Raw genomic sequence first — 26,236 nt, forward strand, 5'->3', positions numbered from 1 at the left:
GAGATGCTCTTTACTGGCAGAGCTAGGTGTTGATGCTCTTCCATACCAGTTCAGAAGCGTCTAGTATGGTGGAAACTTGCCCAAAGCCAACTTTTGATACTGTATCCTACTAAATTTTCTATAAATTTTACAGATACCACCATGGGATTAGTATTGTATGTTAAATATAGGTATTTTGAGCAATTATTGAAGAATTTAAGGTGAATGCTTATGGAACAATAGTGGTTTTAGAGTCTAGGGTACCTTAACAGCATTATGGAAGCTAGCTATCATGTTAACAAAACCATTCTAAATATACTTCAGCATTGCATTCTTGACAGAGTAATTGTGACGCCAGGACTTGAATATGAGTACATCTTACGTGTGCACACTCATGTGAGAATGAAAAACAGCACATGCTAGACTTGAAGATAGTGTTTCTTTCAGTATGGTTTGGAGTATGGTACAGTTATCCTTTGCTTTTGAAGTGTTGTGCCAACTCAGTAACGAGTGGCAGTTCAGAAGTGACTGCAAGCTGCAGGTTATGGGAAAATCTGATTCCTTCAAAAAGACAATGCATCTCAGTTTCTGCAGTCCATGTAGAGAAAACTGCTTGGAAAGGTGGTGTTGAGGTCTTTCATTGGGTATGACGTGTCAGGAAGATTGTTTTGGTTTTCCATCTGCATGAGAAGTCTATCTTCTAGCTTCTGACTCCCAGGCTGTGTTTTTTCCTCTTAGGTTTTTAGCTTGCTTGTGGACTAGTTTATTCCTCATCAGCCAAGCTGTTGGAGGGGAATACCTGGTAAGCGGTACTTGCAAGCTTCTGTAGTGGATTGGTATGAACTGTTCAAATGTCTGCTGCTGTCTCTGAGTTTGCTGCTGACTGCTTAATTTAAAGGAAATACAGGAAGGTTCCAGACAGGAAGGAACAAGGGTCAAACTATCTGAAGGGCACTGCTTGGCATAGCTGTCCTGGTATCAATGAGGATAGACTTTCATGGTTACGAAATCAGTAAAATACCATCTCTAAACATGGTCTCAAACTGCCGGGTCTCTGTGGCAGAACTAGACAGTCTTTTGAACATACAAACTGTTTAGGCAATCTAAAGCTGATTTTTCATATCTTTGGTAGGCTAAGGAAGTATTTCTTTTTGTTGTCTTCCTTGCTACCCCTACCAGCAGGAGATGGGTATGTTTTTCACAGGGGTGTAAACATCTACTTGAAGTCACAAGGCATCAAGTTCTGTAGTGAAAAGCAGCAGTTTAACAGTGGGAGTGAGTAGCCTTGAATGCCAGAAGACAGGATTGCCAGTGACTGATGAAGGATCTGTACTTTGCTTCAGAGTTCCCTTTTAAAAGTATCTTGGGTTTCTGATGGAGTGAATAGAGAGGCTGACTTTGGCAGTACCAGAGACAGGAGGTGACTTGGGGTGGAGTTGAGACTCTAAAAGTGGAGGTGAGGCCAGAGGAAAATGTGAAGAGCTGGCATGCTATTATTACTGCTTTGATTTCAATGCCTCTACGAGGCCTGTACATTAAATGTATGCTGCTAAAAACCTCCCCCTCCTGCCCTCCCTTTTGTGGAAGAAAAATGGCAGGCTTCAGTTCCTCATTCCAGCTGCTTCAATTCTTCCGAAGGCTGCTATCCGAGTAGCTTTCCTTCATGCTCCGGCAGTCTCACTTGGGCTGTCAGCGCAGTCTGCAGGCCTTTGTGAACTCCACTGGTGTAGCAGTTGATTGAGCAGTGGAAGCCAGAGTAAGTGGCACTGGCTGGTTCTCAAGCCTGACATCATATCCAAGAATTAGATGGCTTTCTTTCACCATGGGGATAATGAAATAATTCCTACTGTGTTATTCATTAACTCGCATTTCGTTCAGTGGCTCCAAAGAGGATGATGAGTGTGTTAGAGTTGAACTTGCATAAGACTTCTGACATCCTTTGGATAAGACAAACAAGAGTTAAAGCTCTGGCAGGCAGAGTTTGAGCACAGCAGTGATGCCTCACTGAGGCAGGTGGCATGTGGTGTATTCCATGTACTTGGCTTTAAAGCTAATTTCATGGCTTTTGCTTTAGGGGTTTAGAGGAAACTGCCTGCCTCTGAAGTTGTTGGAGAAATAAGTAGGGCCCTAAACCAGATACAGCTCATCTCGGGGTAGAGGCTGCACCTGGCTCAATGATGTGCTTCAGAGCAGGTGTGGGACAAGTAGACTGGGGGACCTGCAACAATAAAAGCATATGAAGGGAAAAGCATCTCGAAGGACAGCTGCTCCTGACTTCTATAAAAAAATTTTGGTACAAGAGCCTGTTTTAGCCTTAATGTAGCTTGAGCATGTGTAAAACTTGAATATCCCTTGAACGTTAGTGTCGTGCCTGCTGTCCCCTCATGTGCACAGTTCTGTCACCTTAAACTGCCTTGTGTCACTCTGCAAGAAAACTTTAAAGGGGAGAAAGATTATGTAATTTACTAAGGGATTTTCACTAACATTGTGCTCAAAGCAATAAAACCAGACAACTCTACCCCTAGCTTTAGGGCTGGCCGTTTTAAAGCAGGCTGTGGGAATTAGGTGTATTGACTCATTTGGCCCTAATGTCAGTCCTTCATGTGACCTGGGCTTCCTGATACATACGGCTGTGGCTGCTGATCAAGCTGCCGTACCAAATGTGAGTACTGTTCTGTTCTGAAGGCTTGCCAGGGAGTTCTCACTCCGAAAGAGGCTTATCTATGCTGTACAATTGAGCCAGTAAACGAATATAATCAGATTAAGCTGTTTGTGGGAGGAGTTATGATTGGATATTCAAATGCCTGACAAACTGTCTGATCTTTTGACTGTTGGCTTTGAGTACACTGGTATCAGTAGTTCATCCCCACAGGTAATAACTGAGATCACTTTAGGGAGAGCCTGTAATGTCCCGGACGTCTGAAGAAATCCAGAACTTCCAGGTGGCCAAACAAGATCTGAAATTATCTGCTATTTGTAGAAGCACTGAGTGAGGGAATAGTGACTTTATCTCAGCAGAAGTTATAGGTGGTGGTCTGGTGAGTCAGGTGGCTGTCAGCCTGGAGAACTAGATGTGTCCCTGCCCTGTTGTGGATTGTGGTGCTGGCGAGTAAGTTACTGGAAACTTGTGTGTAGAGTTATGGTTTTGGTGTTGCAGACAACTCTGGGCCTGAGTGCTTGTCTCTGCAGCTCAGACCCCCAGTTAGAGGAGTTGTATTTCCTGAAATACAGAGCAGATTACTGTGAAAATTGGGAGTATTTGAAGAACTAGACTTTAGACGTCTGTTCTGGGTACCAAAGCTAGAAGGTCATTCTGGTGCTTTGAACTCTTGCTATGCTTAGTTTTTTCAAGCTTTTAAAAATATGTTGCTATCACTTAACCACATGGGGCAGTGTGAAAACTGTGGTAAGTACTGTGGATCTTTAGCAGAAGAGTTGCTATAAAATGAGCAGCCTCGAAAAGATTAACTCAATTCAGAACTCCACACTGACAACAAGATTTAATAAAAATGAATATAATGAAAAGTTCCATATTCAGGGAGCATTGTCCACCTAGGTCACAGAGTGAGGTTAGGGGTTTATGGGAAGGAAAGGATGGAGAAAGGATTTAGGGATCATATATATTCCAAGAGAAGTTGAATTAAAGCTTTACAAGTGATCACAGTGCTTGCATTTCCTAATGCGCAATTCTTCACTCCATGCTTTTTGTATATAGACTCTTTAAGATGCAATTACAAGTTGATTTCTGCGATGTGTATGAGTAGTGAAAATATCTGCTGTGTCATTAATACATGGGTCTCAGGCTGTCAGCTTTGCCTCCCTTGTTTGCTTTATTGTGCAACTACCTGTAACAACCTTAACGCCTAATCCAAAAATCCGTCACCAAAGCATGCCTGCCCTGTCAAGCAGTATTTACCTACCAGTGCTCTGACTTCTTGAGCTGTTGTGTGTGAAGTGGTAAAACACCAAACCAGACCATTCTTGGAATATCTGTTTTTCAGCACCCATGGTGATGGTAACTGGAAAAAAAAATCTTCAGTTCATGTCAAGCTCTGTTGTTCAGACTCAGCACAAGTTCGGCTGTAAGTGCTGCTTCATGGATTTCACTGGTTATTCTGGAAGCCTCTACCATCAGGGAGGGCTTTCAAAACAGTTCTGTCAGCTGGACCTGAAACTGATGCAGAGAAGTTGTTTCCAAGCTAATGACACAGATGTGGTACTTCTTAAAACAAATACTTTGGATCCTTGTGCTTGGTTGACAGATTAATTTAGGCTGGCCAAGCAAGCTTTCCCTCATAAAGATGTAGTCTTTCATCCAGGAAAGGTGTTTGGCCATTTCTTGGTGTTTGAATCTAGATGTACAAAACCATGCAAGCTTTCAGTAATACAAGGCCTGAATACTGAGGTTGTTCCTGCAGCAAGCTGTTATTTGTCTGAATTGCAAATGCTTTTTCCTCTCGGCTCTCAGCATTTGCTTCTAGATTTGCCTTTGCATGTAGATTTGTTACACCACCTGCGTAACCCCTTGAAATAAAGGCTTATGAGAAAAGTGAGGTAGAACTAGGTATTCTGAACGTTCTTGTCCTTGTTGTTTTCTCTGTTGTGGCTCAGTATGGAGGCTTCCTTTGCCTTTGAGTATTTTTTCTGAACTTTGTTTAATTAAGATTCTAACCTTAATATTGGAACAGATTGTCTAGAAAGAATATGCTTGAAGATATTTCTTGGCTTGAGCAACTTGATCTAATTGGAACTGTGTCAAGTAGGGGCTTGGACTTACTGATGTTCAGTTGTCCCATTCAGCCCAAATTGTCCTGAATTTTTTCTGCATGTGTTATTTATCCTGGTTCTTTATACTTTCCCATTTGGACTGCTACTCGTCTGTAGTTGGATGTTGAATCTTGTTCCTGTGGCTGTTAACAGAAATCTCTGGTGTTGCATTTGAGTTTCTTTCAGAAGAAAAGCTTTCTGTAAAGTTCAGTCCTCCTGGACCTGATGGCAAGCTTTACTGCAGGCAGCTTTTTTTGTGTAGTCATGGGAACAAAAGAAATTCCTGCCCTTTTTTGGTTTGGACTTTGACCAAGGTTGGCACCTCGTAAGATCTTTAAGGAGATCCTTGAGTACCTGAGCAAACTGAGTTTCAGTATTTTGTTCATACATTGTCAACAGCTTCATCCTGCTTCTGCATTATGAAACAAGATGTCTGAGGTCAGGTTTTTTTTGCCATTTAATTTCATCAGGAGCAAAGCAGTGAATTAAGAAGCAAACCTTGAGTACTAAACCTCTTATTCCTCCTTATTTATGTTGTATCTGCTTCTATGCAAGCTGAGTATTTTATCTCCGTGGGTTTAAGACATCTGAGTATCATGTTCAGTAGCTACAGAGTAGGTTTTGCTACTGAATCAATTACCAGAGGGTACTTCAAATGAAGGGTAAAGAATAAAAATAGACTAATATAGTTGATTTTACTTACTTTTTTTACTGTGAAATGCTACTTCTGGGCATTTAATTGAAGCTTGATACCTGCAAGTCATAGGTAAGAAATGACGTGTTACAATGTGTAACTTGTGCAGTTTTCATATCTTTAAGCGAGCTTGTGGCCTAATATGCTTTTGTTCTTTCATGTCTTTATGAAATACACCTTGAAGGGGACGTGCTAAATTTACAGTAAGGATGGCTGTAAGTATTTTCTTATTTCTTTAAAGAAAGGTTAAGTCTTGCTGACTCATAACCCTTCAAATGCAAAACAAAATTGAAGTGGATAACTGAAGCTTCCTGCGTACTGATGTACATCTTTTTTTAAATCTGGGATTAAATCGTATTCAAAAGAAAAATTACCTTACCTGATGCATCAATAACAATTTGTTGAATCGCGCTCACTTCTACAATGCCTGTGGGCAAGATGCATTGTGTTTAGGTAACTCGCTGAAGAGCCCAAACTTTGTTTCTTTAAAATCATCATTTATCTTAATTACCACCAAGTCTTTTTTAGTAAACTAGGTTTGTTTTGAGTCACAGGAGGAAGGAGCGCATGTTCTCTAAAGGACAAAATGACTTCACACCTCTTATGTTCTTTGTATTACTGGTGTTCTTCCTTCTCAGGGTTTGTTATATCTACCAATACGAATGAGTTTTTCTAGGGAGAATAAATGAGAGTGGTTTTAAGTCAGGGTTTGCCCAACTTGACTGAATCCACACTAAATCGAGTTTTGGGGAAAAGTGTGTTCTGGATTGTCCTGCTGAACTCTACAGGACTTAAGTGGCTGTACATACAGGCAAATGCATTCCTCCAACAATTCAACTCTAGTAATAAAGGTTGCTGTGGATTAAGTGCTTCCAGTGTTGAATTGTAGGGATGCTTTTGCCTGTATTTAGACACTCATTACTATCTTGCATTACTAATTTGTCATGCTTTTTCAAAAGAGCATTTAGTGTAAAATACAGTACTGGAGTCTTACCTCTTTCTGGTAAAAACAAATCAGCTGTACAGAACTTAGCAGGGGTTGATTTAAGTGAGCAAGCAGGAAATCCAGACAAATCTTCATGTTCCCTGAGAAACTCATTCCTTTTGGTAGATCTTGCCATTGAAACAGTGATTTCAAAGGAGATAGTTACCATACAGAACTGATTCCTTTTTCCACATAAGGAAATATCTGCTGGTAACCTCCTAAGGAAGCTCGAACACTTAGGTCAATGGATTTTAAACTTAAATATAGGAGGGGGGAGAGGAGAGACTGTGGTTAGTAAATATTAACTGGATGTGTCAAACCTTGTTTCATTAGCAGAGTTGCAGCCTGTTGCAGAATTTAATTTCAACTCTAACTGAAGCTCAGTGTTTTAATATACATATGTGCCTTAAAACCAACTGCAAAACCTTCTTCAGTGCCTCTCTGAAATGCCTAAATATATTTAACTTTGGCTTCATGCTGTTTAGTTTTTTAGAATAAGCGTATTCTGTTAATCCAAGTGAATTCCTTCCTGGCTCTGAATGTCTGTGCAACTTCAGTGTAAACTGACAAGCTTGCAGACTTTCAGTATTATGGAAGTTATTATGTAGAGAAGATTTGAGGGAGTTGTCACAACTGAACTCAGCCTCCCTGGCTAGTCTGGAAACATGACTTCAGAAATTGTAATTCTTGCCTTTGACACGTTCAAGATTTGAGTAAGGTGGTTGCATAGCATGCTACTTCAGTTTAATAGCTGGAGGGTTACTGGACTTAAAAAGAAATAAGCTTTAAAAAATTGACATGAGCCAACTGATTCTAAAACACCACTGTTGTGCCTTTAGAGGAATAAATTTTGCAGTTTGACAAAACGAACCAGTCTATTTGAAGACCTCTGTACTCAGTACTAGATACTCGTAATGCATATAATTGATCTTGAAAGCTAGTTATGGAAATTGAAACACATTAAGACTAGCTTCAAATGTCTTTAGGCAATCTTGAGGTGCAAGGCCACTTACTGTGCCTCATGCCTCCCACAGCAAAGAAGGGTATGTACAAATGCTGTTTAAATCCCTGGTGTTTGATTAGGCTCTTAAATGAGATCCTGTCCCAGCTGTTCAGAGCTCCTTACTGTAGTTCAGTATGCAGTCAGCTCAGTGCCCTTTTTCTGCATCAGTTTGTAGGACCCTTGTTAAGACTATATTTGCTTGCCTTTCTTTTAGTTGTGGAGTCCCATCTCCAGGTCTTAAGTGCAACTTGCAAATGGAAAATAGTTTTGCCATTACATTTTCTGCTTCTGAAAGTCATGGTGACTTTCCATGAATCGAGAAAGATGGGAATGTCTTAATATTTGGAAGATACTGAAGTGATTTAACTGTAGGAGGAAAAGATATTTTGCTCTTCTACTTTTCCTCCTGGCTTTAATGAATTGAATGGTTGACCCAAGAAAGGACTTCAGGTAGCAGCTTGCTTTCTGATGTCAGGCAGTGTGCTGGTAGATTAGCCAAACCAGTTTGTCCCTTATGATCTAAATATAGCAAGCCTCCTTAATTGGGGGAGGCACCTTGAGTTCTGTGTGTCTTAGCGCCGGTAGGGAGCCTAAGCTCTTCACTTGCCTAGCTGAAGGGCAACACTGGTGTGAGTCCTCTCTCCCTCTGAGGAAAACTGGACTACTGACAGAGCATGCTGTTGAAGGTTTGGAGAAGTTGGAACTGAAAGTGGATTTATGCAGTGCCCTGTTGTTCTCATCTGAAAGGGAACAGCTGTTCAAATGTAAGGAAGAGGGGAACCTGTTCTGGTAAGTCATGTGTCTGGCTTTAAACTGGAACTTGCTGTCTACGTAGGAGCTAGCAGAAAATTCCTTACATTCACTGAAGCTGCTAGTGTTTCCTTACCCAGCTCTTGCTGGTCTCCTTATCGGGCACAAGCAGACGTGTTTTTATCTCCTCATGATGTGACTTCTGCCTTGCAATATTCACACATAGTAAGTGACTGGTTGACTGGTGGGTTCTGTTGATGCCTTGGCAGCCTTGTGGATGATACCCAAACAAGTGTTTGGATTGTTCTCTAGGAAATAACTGGTTATGATTCTAGAAACGTTAGCCTGGTCCTTGATTAACTCTGGAAATGTGAAATTTAGGTGGTCAGTTCACAAAGACTGTCTTGTGATTGAATAAAGCTGTCACTCTACCTAGGTCAAGTCTTTGAATATGGTTACTTGGTTCAGTTGTGTTACCAGGACTGTTTTGCATGGACTAATAAAGAAATACCTGAACTTAATGCTTTTCTTGGATTGAATTAACTTACAGTTTATTTACAGTATAAAATAGTACCACTAATGCTGTGATCAGACATACTTATCCCCTGCCATGGTTGGTTGGAAGGCTAGCACTTCATCCCCGAGTTCCTGGATGCTGGCAGAAATACCACTGCTGTGCAATCATTATACTTAAGACAACGTCAGTTCCTGTTGGTGCAGGATACAGTTGTACGCTCAATGGCTCCAATGAAGATCGGGGCTTTTTGGGTGTAATTGGTATTTCAACTGTAAACTCTGCCATTTAAACTTAGCTTGCTTACTGCTTTGAGAAGTAAATATGTGAGTGGTTTGAGATGAGCAAGCTGATTGACTAGATCTGTAAAGAAAAATACCACTTCTGCAGGTGTTGCAGTGATTTAAGCTGCCTCAAATTCTCTAAAGCCTAATGTCATGCCGTTGCTTTGAGGCTATGCATATCAGCATCTGCTCTGGAAGTTAACAACATACACAACACTGTAGAGCAGTGGTTCTGTAATCTGCCTTCTTTCTGGGTTAGTTTTGTCTTGCCATCTCAGAGTTGGGTTATGTCAGGAGCGGTCTCCCATGGCAGAGTGGGTGTGAGGTAAGGAAGGGCAGCATTTTGCTGGGGAGGAGTATGGGAGCCAGTACCCTTTCTGATGGCTCACCGTGTTTCAAGAAATGTGAACATAAGCTATTTTAAAAGCAAAACCATCTTAAAGTGTCACGTTAAAAAAAGCCTGTTTGGATTGTGTCACAAGTTTACCAAGTGCTAGTGTTTAGGCCTCTTGAAGTGATTGACTTTCACACTTTTGTAAGGTGGTCCTGGGAAGTCATTGAACACTGAGCTCTCAAATGGCCTTTTCTTCCTAGATGAGGACAGTGAAGGTGGATACACATCTTACCAAATGGCCTCCTTGACAGAACAGGTTTTCTGATGCAATTAAGAATTAATGGATTAAAACTTAAGTATTCTGTAATTGCCCCGTGCAAGGTGTGCAGTGAAAGTGATGTCTAGTTATGGGCTTTGATAACAGCAAACAGACGTGTCCTGCCTGTTCCTAGCTGTGTAGCTCATCAATGATACTGCTCTGAGCATCTGTGGGGCGCTGAGTTTCCTGTTATGAACACCTTATGATAGCTTAACTTAGTGCTTTGAGAAATAAAGTTTATTGAAATACCAAGTACCTGCTATCAATAAAGTTCTCTTATGACCAAAGCATTGAGTGGTGTTTTATTCAAGAGGTTTTAAAAGCGTTGCGCCACCAAGTATGGTGACAATGAGGTCAGCTTGCACGCAGTTACACATTAGCTCCTAAGTGTGTATGTTGGTCTAGAGTAGCTTGGTGAGTAAAAAAATCTCATGGGAATGTAACTTGAAACTGCAAAGGAGTCTTCAAATCAAATTGGCTTTTTGATTCTTCCAATTTTCAAAACTTTCTTTTTAATTCCTTGTAGATCTCTTCAGTGTTGCACTGACTGTCAATAAAACACAAGATGCAGGGACCTGTCTGGATGGGTGTTGTGTAGTGCTGCTCTTCTAGATCAGCAGCTGCCTCTTTCCAGTACTCATCCAGTTAACAGAAAGGACGGGGTTAAAGCAAAAACGTTACTGAAGGAGGGAAGGGGGATGAATAGATATTTTTGGGAGGAGGAGTAAAACCTTCGAGACTTTAACAGCCTCTTATTCCTGTTTGCTCGTTGCCTTTCTTCTAGAAAGGAAGAAATAAGGGAGGGAGTGTGACTCATGGCAAATGGACTGTGAGGACCTAAGAGGAAAAATGGGAAGTATGAGGAGCAAATTATTCCCTGTTTCCTCTTCTCCTGTTTCAAATGGAAACTTTTCTGCCTGGTCTCAGTCTTGCTCACTTGCTTTTTGTGTTTCATAAGCTCAATTTAATATTGCCCTGCTTCTCATGGCCCTTTGGTTGTTTTTTGGCGTAATATCCTCTCCCTAGCACACCTGGTCACCTTTCTAGCTTAGAACCTACACAGGCCTGCTGAGTTTCCACCAGCTCAGGCCCTGGTCAGCATTCTGAGTCCTGTCAGCTTGCAGATGTGACTGCCAGATTCAGATCCCATCCTTGCGGATCTTGCCACAGTCCAGACTGATCTGTGTAGCTCGTTGGTTGTCCTTGGTAGGTGTTACTTGTCTGTCATGCACATAAAATTGAAGATTATGGAGTAATTGAAATAAAACAAAAAGATAGAATGGGTTAAGTAGAGCTTCAAACTTCCAGTGGTTCATCAGAAGATCTCTGGTAAATTCTGTCCTGGCTTATGCATGAACAGTTGCAGTATTGGGATCTCAGGGTTTTACCAAAATAAAAAAGGAATTCGAAGAAAAGAAAATCTGAAATCTTGTAAGAAAAAGTGGCATTTTGCTCAGATTTTGGTTTCAAACTTCCTGTGGTCTTTTGACCTGGGTTGTTTTGAGATCAGTGAAGGAGAATATTGATATCTAATCTTATTCAGAAACACTCTTTCCTAAAAACCCCTCTTATTTATTGGATTAATTAATGCTGTAATCTTACCTCAGCTTCCACTGATCTTTATTCTTTACATCAATTATGGAAGAATTGACCTTTCTTAATGCAAGATCAAATTTCTCTTTGCTGCCAGCTGCAGTCTCAGAAGTGCTTTTGCTGCCTGCCTTACTGCATTGAGATGGTGTTTTCTTTTAACTTTGAACAGTTGCTTCTGCATTTAATTTTAAGAGTGTAAGAAGTGATCTTTTTTGACTAGTATGGAAAGATAATCACCTTAATCAAACTGCTTTTAAAACAGGTTAATGCCTCTTCTGAGTGGGAAGATGAAGGAAACTAATATGCCTGTGTGTAGAGGGTTCCACAGGAAACTAAATTACCTACCATTAATGTATGAGTCAGTGTGGTGACAGATGTTGACAAAACAACTTTGCTTTGGACCCTTACAATTAATTTTATTTTTTACTTATAGAAGCACAGGTGGAGTGGAAAATGGAATAAGACATTTTCAAAGTGCTCATGTTGGGCGCTTCCCATATACATGGAGGGAAAGGGGGATTTTTGGTGTGGCAGCTGATCTCTGCTTACTCTGTGCATTTGCGTATTGAGGTGTACGCTTCATCTTCAGCTGCTTTCCAAGCTGGAAATTATGTAACTTAATCTGGGGAAGCGTATGATAGAGAAGACACATGGCAGTATAAACAAGAAAATACCTCCTTGAAGATCAGCATCCCTTCTTTGTTACGTCTGTGTCTTGAAACTTTCTATAAAGCAGAAACCTCGCAATCTCCAGCCTCAGGAGCTGTATTTGGGGTTGCAGTCCCAGTGCTCCCATCCCCTCCGTGGGTTTTAGCTCAGCCGCAAGCCAGCTGTGTCACCCCAAGTGCTAGAGAGCTGATAGTCGCACTCTGTTCCTATTCCCTGGCATGCTAAGAACAGAGTAAAAATAGCTTTGGGGGAGAGCAAGCACAAACCCACTGGGAAGAACATAAAAAGGGAAGAGGAGGACAACAGTCTATAGCCAGTATGCAACCTAAAGCTGAGTGGAAAGCAGCCGCCCAACAAGGTGATGAAATGGTAAGTGTGTGGTAATACGGTGCAAGAGAAAGTCCAGTCACTGTAAAGCTGTAGCTTATATGGGAATGGTAATATTGCAAAGCTAGAAATGTAAACAGAAATAGAGAACTTCTAATCAGAAGCTGTGCTTGCATAATATTGAAGTTGTGACATGGTGTGGCATAAGCAGTGCAGAAATGTCATATTTCAGCAAAGGGGGGGAAATACACCTTCAAAATAGTCAATTACCAGAGAAAATTTGGTTGGGTTTTGTTCATCTACATCTTAGAGGATAGCTTTGTGGCTAAAGAAAACTTGGATTTTTGGTTTTTTTTTCCGAAGCTGTTCTCTTCTGTCATTTCACTTTATGCTTATTCTGTTCTTGCTAGATATAGCCTTTCGGCTAAGAAACTGAGGTGACAACTTTCCGATCTCCTAATGAAGCAAACTTGTATATTAAAGCTTCTCCAGAGTGTTTTTCCTGGCTATTTGCCAATGTTTTCTTTAAATAAATTTCAAGAAAAACACTGTCACAGACTCATTGTGTAATTTAGATTGGAGATCATGTATTCCCACCACTCTGCTCAGAGAGGGCCAGCTTTGATGCTGGATTGGGTTGCTGAAGGACTCGTCAGGTTTGGAATATCTCCAGGGATGCAAGTTCTGTAACTTGGAAGCTGTTATTCTGAATTTCCCCCCACAATTATAATATTCCTTGTGGTTTCACGGTTACAGTGGGATTGATATCATCCCACTGCTCTACTTCTGCATAGCATCTTCCAAGGAAAAACAATGGAGGCAAGACCTGTGTGTGCCCAAGTTCACCAAACACTGAAAAGAGAAGGATTCTAAGAAGGTGGTTCGAAGGCAAAGCTTTAAGTGTTCCTGTTTGTATCACCTTGAGTACTGGAGCCCTGTGACAGAACGACTTCTTCCACGCTGAAAATGGAGCAATGTTAGTATGTCTTTCAGCACCTGCGCTTAAATAAGGTAAAATCCAAACCAGCTCTGAGAATGTGACAGCATAATGAAAACAATGGTGCAAAGCCAATTCCTTTCCTGGACGTGTTTGACTGTGTAGGATTTACCGCAACAGTCCTGTTCCCTCTCCCATCTTCTACCCTTGGCTTTTGATGGTGCCGAATGTGTTCTGTGTGGATCGGAGGAGCCGATGCCAAGGAGACGGTGGGGGCACAGGGGCAGGGAGAGGCTGCTCACCCTCCTCAGGGGCAGCCACTTCAGAGGTGCTTAGCTGTGTTAATTAAACAGTTACATGCCAGTACTTGGGACTGCGCCTCCCTTAAGTCGTTAGGGGTTTTGAGATGGCAGTAGAATTCATAGCCATGTTTCTCCTTAGAGGCGGTTTTTTATTTTGGCACAAGTTGTTGACTTCGGAAGTGATAACATTGGCGGTGCTTATCTGTGACTAGCAGCCTTGCAAGAGGAATGCTGATGAGCGTGTCGTGAAGTGTTTTCTGAATGCTGGCAGGAATAAAGCGGAATTATTAACGCTTACATTGGAACATTTTTCTCCTGTTTTTAAACTTCTCTACAAAACTCCAGAGATTCAGTGGCTTTTTCCAAACCTCATTAAATTCAATAAAAAGCTTGTTGCAGATTTTGTGAAGTTTTTTTTTTTTTCCCTTGGACCTAAAACACACAAGTCTACCTTCTCCTACCCTGAATGTGTATCTTGCCTTTTTAAAAGCAAAGATGTGGCCAGAAAACTGTCTCTGAAGAGTCATTCTAGAGTTGCATGGTCCGCCTTCATAGCTTTTTTGGTTTAATAAGCTTGCTGAGTATTCCCGTCAAAGGTGACATTGTACAGCCGAGCAGCTGAAAAGTTCAGCTTGTGGCATGATCAAGCTGGTACCTCAGAGTAAAACTGTGTCCTTTCTGCTTCGTGTGGCGTATTTAATTATCAACCCATGAAACTGTGGGAATGGGCTTTGGTTGTAAGATACAAGGGGCTCTTAAAAAAAAAAAAACAAACCTCTTCTGCAGGTAACCAAATGTTGCTTTTAGAAACTGTTTCAAATAGTTATAGTTCATGATTAGCTGAGGTTTTTGACAGCTATGATCATTCATAGGGTGTTTTCTGTTAAAGCATCTTCATGGCAGGTTTTGTTAAAGAATAACTGACTGTAGATCTGTATGAGATCGCTTTGAGGTATCTTCACCATGTGAAATGTTAGGATTTCTTTTGCTTGATGTGTCTAAGTTTGTACTTCTTAAACTTTCTACTGCATCAGTCCTGAAATTATATATCCTTTTTTTGTGTGGTGAAAGTATTTTTTCTCCTGTTGGAAGCCACAAAGTAAGGGACATTAGAAATGAAAGAGTTTATTTTTTTAAGGGACCAGAATGTGCAAATTATCACTAGTTGTGGCACATCAAGTATGAGCACGCTCTTCCCAGCAGCAGGACTGTATGTTTGTGTTAAGTTAGACTTTCCAGGCACATACACATGCAGTATGCTGCTGGGATAGCTTCCAAGTTACTGTGAAGAGCAAATCTTCTCGTACACTGGATACAAAGGAGTTATATTCCATCAGTCTGGCAGCTTGCGTGCTCTAGGAATGGTCGGTTTTATCCTGGAACTGTAATTTGAGGTTTGGGGTATTGGTGCAGATCTTGGTGTCCCATGGGACTCATGCAGTCATTCTGATGCTATAAAAAATGTCTCTGAATACCTACTGATGCGATTGAGTAAGAAAATCAGATATCTTATCCATATGATTTTTTTTTTTTGACAAATGTATATTTGTGACACGATACTTATTTTTTTAGGAAGTAATTGTACAACACTTGAAAAGTGAAAAAGATAGGGCTTGGGAGGAATGGTATGTGAGCATTGCTGTTCACCTTGGCTTTTCTGCAGCCTTGTCCAAAAGCACTTGGGTAATAACCAGTATTTAGGGGTCTTCATCTGCTTTCTTGGCAGGTGAAAAAGCTATTTTTCGTGTAAAATTAAAACACACCTTTGAAGATCAGCACAAAACCTGTTAGATCCTCTGTAAAAGAGCTCTCCTGTAGCTTGTATTGCTAAGTCATTTTTTTCACTTCTGTATACCAAAGAAGTGTAAAAAAAAAAATTTGAACTGGTTTGTGGCCACGATTTCTGAACTATCCCCTACCAGAAGAGAGGCCTTCACCAGCTCATGTGGACCCATCAGAATCCAGTCATTAAATTCTCTCGCGGGGCATATTAAGATCTCAGTAGTTATGACTTGCATAGTTGTTATGCTTTTTACTTTTCCCCTTTAATTAAGACAAACTAGGATAACAGTTGAGTTTCTTGCATAAAATGCTGGCTATTTAATAAGTGTTTTTTTCAATTGAAGGCTCATGTTTTAAAGTGCTATCTTTTTATTTGCAGTTGCCAGTGTGAAGTATTGGAAGAGTGTTGTGTGAGGCTTTCTGGGACAAAGAGGATTGTTTTATTAACTCCCATTCTTCGGTAAGATAATTGTGTTCTTTGGATAAGACAAGCTATTTGTTGATGAGTTCTACAGTTATCATTGATTACTCCCTTAAATAATGCATTTTCCAAGGTGTTAGACAAAAAGCCAACTTCTGACTCTTAGTTGTATAAAAAATTTTTGAACGTGATTCTTTCTGTCCTGCTCCTATTCCCGAGTAATTTGTAAATATCTATATTGTTAGCTACTTCCCCAGTAAATACTTGGGAAAGCTATTCAGGTACTTCTGCAGGCAGTGCCAGGAAAGAGGGGAAACCTTGCTGTCAGGGACTGAAACATGGAAACTAAGTGTTTATCCTTATCTGGGAATAATTTCCTTCCACGTATGAAAGGGGAAGCAGTGTTTTCATTTTGTAACAGAAGCGTCTTTTGCCGAAGCCGGATCGCATTCTTGAGTACGGCATGCTCAGATGTTGTAATGCTGCTTTGTCAAAGCCTTTGGATTCTTATCTACAATTTTTACAGGACAACTGTAACCCAGTTTGTAAGTAGCTACATTGTCAGACTGAGGGGCAAATCAAATTTGGTTTTGATACTAAAATAAATAGAGTTTAGGATCTGGACAGGGGAGGCAGGGGAAGAAAGTGAAACACTTGGGTCCTTCTTTTATCCTTTTTTTTCCCCTCCAGTTTGTATTTTTCCTTGGTATAAATCCAGCTACGTTTACATATGTGAATTTAAATGATCCTCTATTTAGATAATCTTTTTTGTTTACAATCACTGGCAAACAGATGGTTATTGCTGGTCTTAATTATGGACATAATTTAGACCAGAAGGCACATCTGAAACGAAAGGTAATTAAGATGTTCCCATACTGGCTGAACAAGAGTCTGAGGTTACAACCTTTACTAATCATTTATGCTTTCAAGCAGAACGTAAAAATGGAGAATTAACCAGACTAACATCTCTTTTTTGGTGTAATTTAATATATGGGAAACTACAGTTGAAAGGGCAGCACATTAAATTGATAAATTTTAGCCTCAGTCCTGAAAAAAGTTATTTCTAACAATAAAAACAAGTTTCACTACACTATTTATAAGCTATCTACTATTTATATGTGATCCTATTTATAAGTGGGAACCTGAATTTAAGGGTGCTTTTTACGAAGGTGTTTTCTTGGTTGGTTATTATCTAAGCCGTGTTTGAACACTTCTATTTCATTTCTGGGAAGTGTTTTTTACTGTTGTGGAAGAGCAGATTATTTGCCAGAAGCAGTGAAACAAAATGAGAATTCTGATTGCCTTCTGCCACTAATCAAAAAAGATGGTATGGGTCAACTTGAGAATAGATTTCTTCAGCTGGTTTGTGCTAGTCGTGCTTTGTATCGAGCTGTCCTTCAAAGCAGCGTGCTGTGTTAGTTGTCGTGGGTGAAATTCAATGGAGTGGCTCCTTGGGCTTCACAATATGAAGAACGTCCTCGTGCTCATGGCTGAGGCAGGGTCAGAAATCCCTTTACTAGGTGTCGCACAAGCACTGTCATCCTTCTTCTGTTCACACGGCTCAGGAAGCTTTGGTATAGAAAGAAGTTGGGGTTGAAAGTGTGGTTTGAGTTCCTGAGCACAGTGGGTGGTCCCTGTCCCAGTGGTGTGTTCCCTTCCCCTTGTGCCCCATCCAGTGATCATGGAGGAAGAGTGATCAGCTTGCTGTGACACTGGGAAATTAATAATGTCTTTTGGTATCCTCACTATCCATCGTCAGATCAGTGCAGTTCATTCTAACAATTCAATGTTTCTTCCTATTTTTGCCAGCACTTTTTGGAAATATTTTTGTGTTATGGCAGTTAAGTGGATGAAGTGCTTCGCTAATACCTAGAAGCAGTGTGAATGTGCAAACTGTTTGTTTTAGAACCAGTCTTGTAAGTCCTGGTACCATTTATCTTGGCAACATCGCGGTTCATATCTGATAATCCTGATGAAAACTGAATCCGCTGCATCTTTTTTTTTCACACCGCTTTCCCCAAATTCACCTTGAAAAGGGAGATTCTCACATTCAGGCATGAAGCCACTGCAGTATAATAGAAGCTGTTTTGCAGCTGAATGCAGTGATTAGAATAAGGAACTTGTTCTGCAGGAATTTGGATAGTCTCCACTAATTGTTCGTACTGGATTTTAGGAGCACAACTGTAAGAAATTAAGAGCTAATTCTCCAAGCTAAATACTGTTTTTATTATCGTGTAGATGGTTATATAGTAAACTTAAAATAAATATATCTAACCAATCTGAAGTAGAAATGAACAACTTTGTTACAGCACAGTGCCTAATGTATTAAAACTTACCATCAGCAATGCTAGGTATGCTTTAAATTTGTAATAAATTTTTTTAATTAGCTCTGTGTTTCTCTGATAGTTGTGCTTGAAGGAATTTTCTGAAATAGCAAGGTCTTTTTTTATATTCAGAAGGCTTTACTGTGAATGTTTAAACCTTTGTTCAAGTTGTCCATAAACTGTCTAGATGAACTGATCTGAAAAAGTTTGGTCTGTAGCGGCAGCCACTGTTCCGGAAGAGCGGAGTCAGTGCTGGTGAAGAGGTGGTTGGCCGCAGAAGGTGGTGGTGCCATTATTTTAAGCGTGGGGAAGGTGATTTCTGTACACCATACACAGTTTTTAAACCCATCTTCTCTTGAATCATTAGTCTTCATTATATCAGGATGTAGTGCTGAGTGAATCCAGCCTGCACCCTGCGTGAGGGATGAGCTGTAAGATAGAGGTTGGGTAGACAAATAAGCCGGTTGCTTAGCCAGGCATCATTTTAAATTCGATTGAGCAGGAGGCTCATTTCTTAAATCTTGCAGATCAAGGAGAGTGGTGCATGACGTGATCTGAAAAACACGCAGTGAGAACCAGAGGTTAGAACTCGAAACCGTACGCGTTTGAGAGAGCGGCTGAACCCCTCCTTTCCTGGTATCTGCTGGAGTAGATGTGGTTTTGGAAGATAAGTGTATGCAAACACAACCTATGTAAAATACCAAGTCATGCTGGAATCAAGCACAATCTTGTGTTTTGAATACAAGGGCTGGAATTTTATGGCCTCTGATATATTAAAGATCAAGCTTGATGAATTTGTGGCCATTTTAACTTTAATCATTATGATTCTTTGAATATCCTCATCAGCTACAGCACGGGTTACATATGAAACATCATCTGCTTCTTTTGGAACAAAAATGTTAAACTGCCTTTTTAAAGCCAATATTAACAGTCATACAATCTTCATCTTGCTGTTGGTAGACAGCATTTCTAGATTTCCTTTGTGTCTGATAACTGAAAAGAATGTTCCTTCTCTCCATTGTTCTTGCAGACATGGGAATTTCTGTGCTATTTTCTTTTTGCTTATCAGTTTCCATAGTTGATAGATTCAGACTTCTATCGAGTCTTCTAGCTTTTGTTTTTCTTGTTTGTTTAAAATTGGGATTTTGTATCTACTTTTTGCATTAATTTGTAGTAAACGAGTGGCAATTCAAGATCGATTCCGCTCATAACTTCCTCCCTTTATATATGCACACACACATCCACGTCCTTCTGCAAGCTGTGCAATTTTGAACCAACTTGCAAGCTTTTATACGCTGTTTCTCCCCTGCTCTGGGGGCATAAAGGCATTTTGTTTATGGTGATGTTCCTATTTGACAGAGGTTTTGGGGACATCTGCTTCTTTCCCCTCTGTAAACATTCTGTACAATATACAGGATGTAGGTAGCTCTTCCTGCAGTGGTGGTGCGCTTGTGAGCTGGGGGATTCGAAGTGGTTTTCTGTCAACCACAACACTGCTAATTTGCGATATATTTATAACTAAGGTGACATGTGAACTAGGATCTAACTGAACTTGGCTGGTGTATTTTTGTTTGTATCTTTTGTGTGCTGTAGACTGCAAAACCCATAAAATACCTGAATGAATCTTTTTTTTTAAAAAAAAAAGGAAAGAACCTACCTGAATTTAAATTAAAAAAAAAAAGGGAATCTCAAAATCAAATTGTAACTCCTGTATTCACTTCAATCATTAAGTTCCTAATAGGGTCAATCAATTGCCTAGACCTCAAGACTGGGTACTCATCAGTATTTCCAGAAAATTTGGGGATGATAAAAGATCAGGGGATTGTTAGATAGTGGAGAGAGCGAGTGTCACCACCAGTGTGTGGTGACCTGGTGCTCTTGGAAAGGTCAGTGCAGGAAAATGGATATTTTACTACATCCATGGATATAGAAAATGAGTCATAACTATAAAATTAAGAATTTTATCCATATATGAATTCTAATTCACATGCCATAGTTGAAACAAGATTACTGCAGGAGATCTGACAACCTGTGTTACACAACAGATCAGACTAAATGATCACAACGATCCCTTTGGTTTTATCCCCGATGTATTTGTGAATCACCATCTGCTAATGACTTGGGAGAAAGGCAGGGTGATCTAGAGAGATGCAAATGTTTAAATTATATAAACAGTAGTCTAATTGCTGCATTCAGACGGGTATTCTCCCAGCAGTACATTCAAAAATGATTTTTCAGAATGAACAGAAGGAGCCAGACACATTTTGAAACAATTTTGTGTCTCAGGAGAGTTAGTTTATACGGATTTAATCTTTTCGTAATTACTGTTTGCTTGCAGTTTTCGAACAGCTGAATTCTCAGTTGTTAAAAGTTAATTTGTATTTATTTGCCAAAAGAAAATGAATTTAACTTCATCATTACACTTTTCTGGTTTTCTAGATTTTAGTAGTAAGTAAAGAAGAGCCTCCAAGTATTGTGAGTAAAGACGAGGATTTCTCCTCCTCTCCAGGACCTGTCATGGTAAGCAAAAGGGGTTTGTAGGGCCTGTTACACAGTAGAATAGGCTAAAATATGAAAAACATGAGAGAATTAATGTTTACATGTGGGATTATTAACTTTTAAGTGTGGTGCTAGACTGATGCTTTTTTTCTAATACTATTACCAGTCTTCCTTTTTTAAATTACTTTATTAGACTACAGGAAGGAAACCTGCTTCTGATACCATATTCAGTTGTTTGAGTGCTTGTCTCTGAAAGTTTAGTAACTTTAGGAAGTTGCTGATACCCAAATTCTCTAAGCGCTTCATCCTATGTGGGCTTTTCATGAGTCGTTGATAGCTGGCGATGTGGTGAAGAGGGCAGCAAGTGACAGTGCTGAAGGTAACGGTAACGCTTTGTTTCTCAGGATGAAGAGACTCAGCACAGCCTTGAATGCATCCAGGCTAATCAGATTTTTCCCAGGAAGCAGCTGATCCGAGAGGATGAGAACCTTCAGGTAATCACCGCGCTGCTCCTTGCCAGTGGAGATTGCAGTGTTTCTAGTTGAGCTATGTATTCTCTGGGCGCTCTCGTAGAATTTTCATTCACGATGGAGCACAGTACAGGAGAAACACATTTTCATTTCAATACTCACGTACTGTCAGTAGGACAGAGAACTTGGGTGTTACATTACGAGAGCGTAATGAAAAATATGGAGTGTCTGAAAAATACAGCTATTTCTCCAGTAGTAGTGTCAAGTGCTAGGTTTTATTCCATGCTTTAGAATTCTTTGTTTTTCAAAAGATTAGCACTTAGCTGGTTAAATACTACCATTACTTCTTGCTACTAAGAAGCCAAGAGTCTTATGTTGCACAAAATGGATATTTTTTTGCTTCATTGATTTTCCAAAGTTCCTTTTGAAGTCAATTTGTTTCAAATGATTTATCCATGTAGACACTCTTATATCAACTGAAGAGGTTTGTTTCGTTTTAATAGAAAACATTTTTAATTGATTTAAGCTAAGTCGGTGTAAAACTAGATTGTTTTCAGGTTGTGTTTACATTTTTCACCCAGCTCAGCTAAATGGGGCTTAACTCACATTTTTTTATTAAACAGTTGCAATTTTTGTGCAATGTAACACGACTGCACGTTTTCTAACTTTACAAAACAGCAGCATGTCTTACATTTTTGTATTTGCAGTGAGAAATATGAAGCAGAAAGTATGATTTGTCCAGCTGACTTCAACTGTATAGCATTTAGGTATCCGGTCTAAGCTGGTTACGTGAGCTTGCTTAGTGAACGTTGGGGACCAGTAGTATAGAAGGTTATTTATCTTACATGTTTTGCCTACTTTAGGATTAATTTAATAACATTATGGAAATGCCACTCTCCATTAAGTAAGGAGTGAGAGCATAAATCAAGGGGTTGGTCAGGCTGCTTGCCAAAACGTGAGGATAATTTCGCTCAGCTTTTTCATAAAAATTCATTGTTTTCCCTGACGAAGCACTTACTACTCAGGAAAATTAACAGAAAGTGAGGAATCATTTTTTTAAAAGACTACAATTAACCTCTGAACCTGCCTTACCCAAGACTTTCCTTCCTAGCAGTAAGAGCTAGGCTGAATTCTCAGCAGTGTTTCTTTTTGACTGTATGGTGGTGTATGCTTTGAGAGACATATTTTTGGTAAATGATTTCTGAAAGATTTTTCTTTCCATTCTAAAGGTCCCGTTCATCGAACTTCATGGTGAGAGTACAGAGTATGTGGGACGAGCAGAGGATGCCATCATTGCACTTTCTAATTACAGGCTTCACATCAAATTCAAGGAGTCTGTTGTGAATGTAAGTGTTACTCATGCTACTGTGGTAATACAGGTATTCTGAACTCAGTCCAGATAAGAGGATTTAGGATAAAAGTATGGTGATCCAGCCTTTTCAGGTCAGTGGTAATGGAAAATCTTTGTGATCTTCGAATCGTGCTTTTCAGGGAGAACAGATACTTATTTAGGCATCAAAAGATGGTTCGACACCTCTGAAAATCGGGCTTCGTAAGGAAACTTCACATCGCTCGACTTTATATTCTCTTTGCAGCTGGCTATGTCAGCTCTTTGTTCTCCCTAAGCTCTGTATATACTCAGAGAAATAAAAGGTCTTCCAAGGGGCTGTTTGGAGCACCTAAGCTAGGTTGGTGTCTTGCCTGGAGCTTCAGAAGGTGGAAGCAGGTCCAGCTACTGAAGTTACATGCCTGAAGTTGGATAGTATGAGAACAGTCGTCCACCGAAGAGATCTGTGAATTGGACCTCATCTTTGGATGCCTATGCATTTCTTTTCAAAAGCTTTTCTGTAGGTATCCATTTTAAAAAACTGTTACGTATCCAGCTACTCATGATCAGAGACATAAATAGGCATCCTACAGTCTTTTGCCCTAGTATAGTGCTGACATGCGCTGCTTGTACTCGTTACAATACCATTTGTGGACTGTGTAGAATTTTATAGGACATCATGCACGGCACAGAAATATTTTTGTGGATATTTGTAATAAAACCAGTAAAATAAATCCAAAGGATCAAAGCTTTTTTTTTCCTCCTGATGGGTTTTTCACCAATTGCCTTATTTCAGAACAAGAGCTGACCCTGGCTAGCTGTTCATAATTGCCACGTGTCAGTCACAAATCCTGAACTGTGCAGGGGTGAGTTGAGTGTAAACCACCAAAACTGATGCGTGTTATTCCAAAGCTGACAGAAGCAAGGGGAGCAAAATATAAGAATTGACAAGTGTCTGACACCTATGTGACAGAGACACGTGCAGCACAGGGGTCTGGAATATCAGTGACATCTCCTGTGCGCGTAACAGATTTAATTTTTGCCATGTCAGTCTTAAATTTAAACTGATTTTGTGGTAAAATGAAATTAACTGTAAAAATATTGTTTACTCGTTGGAACTAAGTCTTCACTGGTTTACATTGTCTCTAATCATAGAGCTACGTTATCTACAGACTTTGAAATGTGACTGTGTCATAGTTATCGTTAATCATTATTAATTTCAGTTATAATTAACTGAAATTTATTTCAGTTCCTGGACTGTCAGTGTAGTGGGCTGGACAGGCATGTCTGCTAGGCCAGTGAACTTCTGTGTACAGCGTTAAAGCCCTACAACTCATGGTGATGTGGGGGTTTTCAGCATGTGAACATAGCAATTATTCAAAATGATGGCAAAAAAATATGATGACAGGAATTTAATTGGAAATGTAAGGGCTGTTGTCTTCCACTGCTGACCATACAGAGGAGGTGATACGCGTATGTGCGTATGCAGGGCAGCATAACGTTACTTCTCGCTGCTCTTACTCTGTAGTCAGTCATGACGTATAGCTTGAGACCTAAATCTAAGCTGTTTAAGTGCCACCGTGCATCCGAATGGCAGCCAAGGGGTCAGGTAGGTGCGGGGACGCCTCAACCGCCATCCCACCGGTGCGTCTCTCCACACTGCTGGCAGCAGAGAGAAGGTGCATTATGAACCATGTGTTTTATAGGATTCCCTGCTGCTCTGTAATACGAACGTGAATTCTAAGGCTGAATTCTGCCAAGGGGCCTGCTGCAGTAAATCTATATTGGATTACTTACTGTTAGATTATTATTTTTTTTTTTTTTAATTCAGAGTCTGAATGTTATATGAATTGGCAACTAGAAGTGACAGAGCAAAGGACTGAATATTTAAAAACAAGAAGCTGAGACATGAGAAAAACAAGAGTAGCCCTAGAAGTCGGGAGCTTGTCCTGAGGAATGCCAGGAAAAGGTTGAGCTACTTTATTAGAGAAGGCACTAACGCGTGTACTGCGCTTACTGCTGTATCTGTCCTTAGGATAATTGAGAGTATCCATTTTCAAGGATTTTCAATTTAATATTTTTGAGCAGTAACAAATCTTTGTTTTCTTAAATAATATCCTTTGTGTTCAGAAAAGAGTCTATAGAAGTTTGTCAGTATTATATTAATTTTGCTTCCCTGCCTTTCATACCCAGTGTTCTGCCCTCGCACTGGATCTCGTATCACCAAGGTTGTTAGTCCTGCTTCATTTGTCATCAGTAACCAGGAAGGTTCTATTAGATAGCGTGTGAGGTAGAACAGAATATAGATTATTCCTCTGTAACCATGGATGATCATCACTGGTAACTTAGTATGAGCTCTACTGGATTCCAAGGCAGACAGGACTTGGAATTCCTGTAAGCGTAAAAGATACATGCAATAATTAGGAAATGTATTCAAATTGTTAAATTTCAGAAGAGTAGCTTTGGTTATTGTTGATCAAAATTATTGATCAGACGGTGATTTTTCCAAATTAAATTTTCACTGAGTACTTTTTGATTGTGTTCACCTCTATTCGTTCCTACTGGTTTTATATTGCTAGAGCTGTTCAGAAGGCACGTGCAAGAAGACCTTTTTAAAAATGTATAAACGTTTACTAATGTTAGGAGTTGGGCTTTTTTATTTTTAATGATTTTCATAAGAATCACTATCCTGACGAAGTCCAGCCACACTAATAACCTTGTCACCTCAGCAGAGAGAAGTACTTCTGTGTAAAAAAGAGGATTCGTAGCAAATATCTGTTATAGTACTTCTAAAACAAATTAATTCCCTTTGAATGTGCATCTGTTCTGTGGAGGCGTCTCCTCTTGAAGTGGGTGGGATATTCTCATGGTAGAAGCGGTCCTCCAGAGAAAGCAGTATGCGTGTCAGCTACTTGCTCCTTGGCAAAGGCAACTGCATGAAGGAACTGGAATCCAGTTAAAAATGGATTCCTGGTCTTAGTATTTTTTTTTTAACCTCACTGTTCTGTTTTTGTTTACAATTCAATAGACTGGCTGTCAAAGCGATGCTCGTGAAACCTCAGGAAATAGCATAGTGCTGCTAGATCACCTGCTGCACCTGTGCTTGAAAATAAATACGTTTCAAAGTTGTTAATGCTCACATTGCAACACTGCAGAAAACAGCTGTATGCGTACATCTTTTCCGTGGATAATTTCCTAGATCAGTGTAGTGATAGGAACATGGTGTTTTAAATGCAAAACCAAAAGATCCAGTAGACCGTGCATAAATTGGAGGGATTATGACATTCAAAAGTGTTGACTTACATTTATCCGTGGGATAAAAATGCAGACTCAACAGTGATCTCTCGGTGCACGTGGCAAGCTTGGTTCCCAGGCAGTTCTGTATTGATTTGCTTTCCTTAAGAAAATTTCAAATTTTGCAGCTGAGAGTATTTCTCTGATAATTTTTCTCCTTGTAAGCTAATTGCATTTGTGGGAGAACCATGCATCATGGACTTAGTATGTAGCATCCTTCAAGTAGATTTTGGACATAGAAAAAAAAAAAAAGTTGTGCTGGCAAGAGGAGGGAGACTTTCAGTGTTGATGGTTGAGTTTTAGCATAAGCTTTCCCTTGCTGGGTGTTTTACGGACAAAGGGTTGGTTTGACATCTTCCCTGGCTTACATCTGCTGCGCAGTTGAGGTTTGTCTGTGCTGAACAGTACCTTAGTCCTTGCTTTGTTCTCAGGTCCTGATCCTCTGATTGTTCACACTGCATGCGTGTCAGTTGTGAAAGCAGAGGGGGGACTAAATGCCTCCAAGACAAAACCTAGATGTAATTAGTTGTCACTAAAAGCAAAATTCCCTTCAGGTACTCCTTGTAGGTTTTACCAACAAGATCACACCTGAAGGTATTTGACTCCCTCCACCTGGGAGAGTCCTCAAAGCCCTTCTGAGCTGACCTCGCATCTTCAGTTCC

General features: G+C 40.1%; 1 protein-coding gene across 9 annotated transcripts in view; it reads left to right on the plus strand.

Moving 5' to 3' along the window:
* Positions 1-26,236, plus strand: part of MTMR3 (myotubularin related protein 3) — a 79,379-nt gene that overhangs the window by 16,216 nt on the left and 36,927 nt on the right. For 2 of the 9 annotated variants that reach the window (XM_086761115.1, XM_086761123.1), the window contains exons 1-5: positions 13,376-13,424; positions 15,619-15,699; positions 20,424-20,504; positions 20,888-20,977; positions 22,183-22,299. In XM_086761115.1, coding sequence (XP_086617241.1) covers positions 20,502-20,504; positions 20,888-20,977; positions 22,183-22,299 — 210 coding nt within the window. In that variant the 5' untranslated portion in view covers positions 13,376-13,424; positions 15,619-15,699; positions 20,424-20,501. Of the gene's footprint in view, positions 1-2,867; positions 3,089-7,701; positions 8,218-11,840; positions 12,267-12,974; positions 13,195-13,375; positions 13,425-15,618; positions 15,700-20,423; positions 20,505-20,887; positions 20,978-22,182; positions 22,300-26,236 lie in introns of those variants that run through there. The other 7 variants (XM_086761118.1, XM_086761120.1, XM_086761117.1 and 4 more) reach the window with 6 other exon arrangements.

Source organism: Chlamydotis macqueenii, chromosome 17 (genome assembly GCF_036417535.1).
Source record: "Chlamydotis macqueenii isolate bChlMac1 chromosome 17, bChlMac1.mat, whole genome shotgun sequence".
NCBI classification, from domain to species: Eukaryota; Metazoa; Chordata; class Aves; order Otidiformes; family Otididae; genus Chlamydotis; species Chlamydotis macqueenii.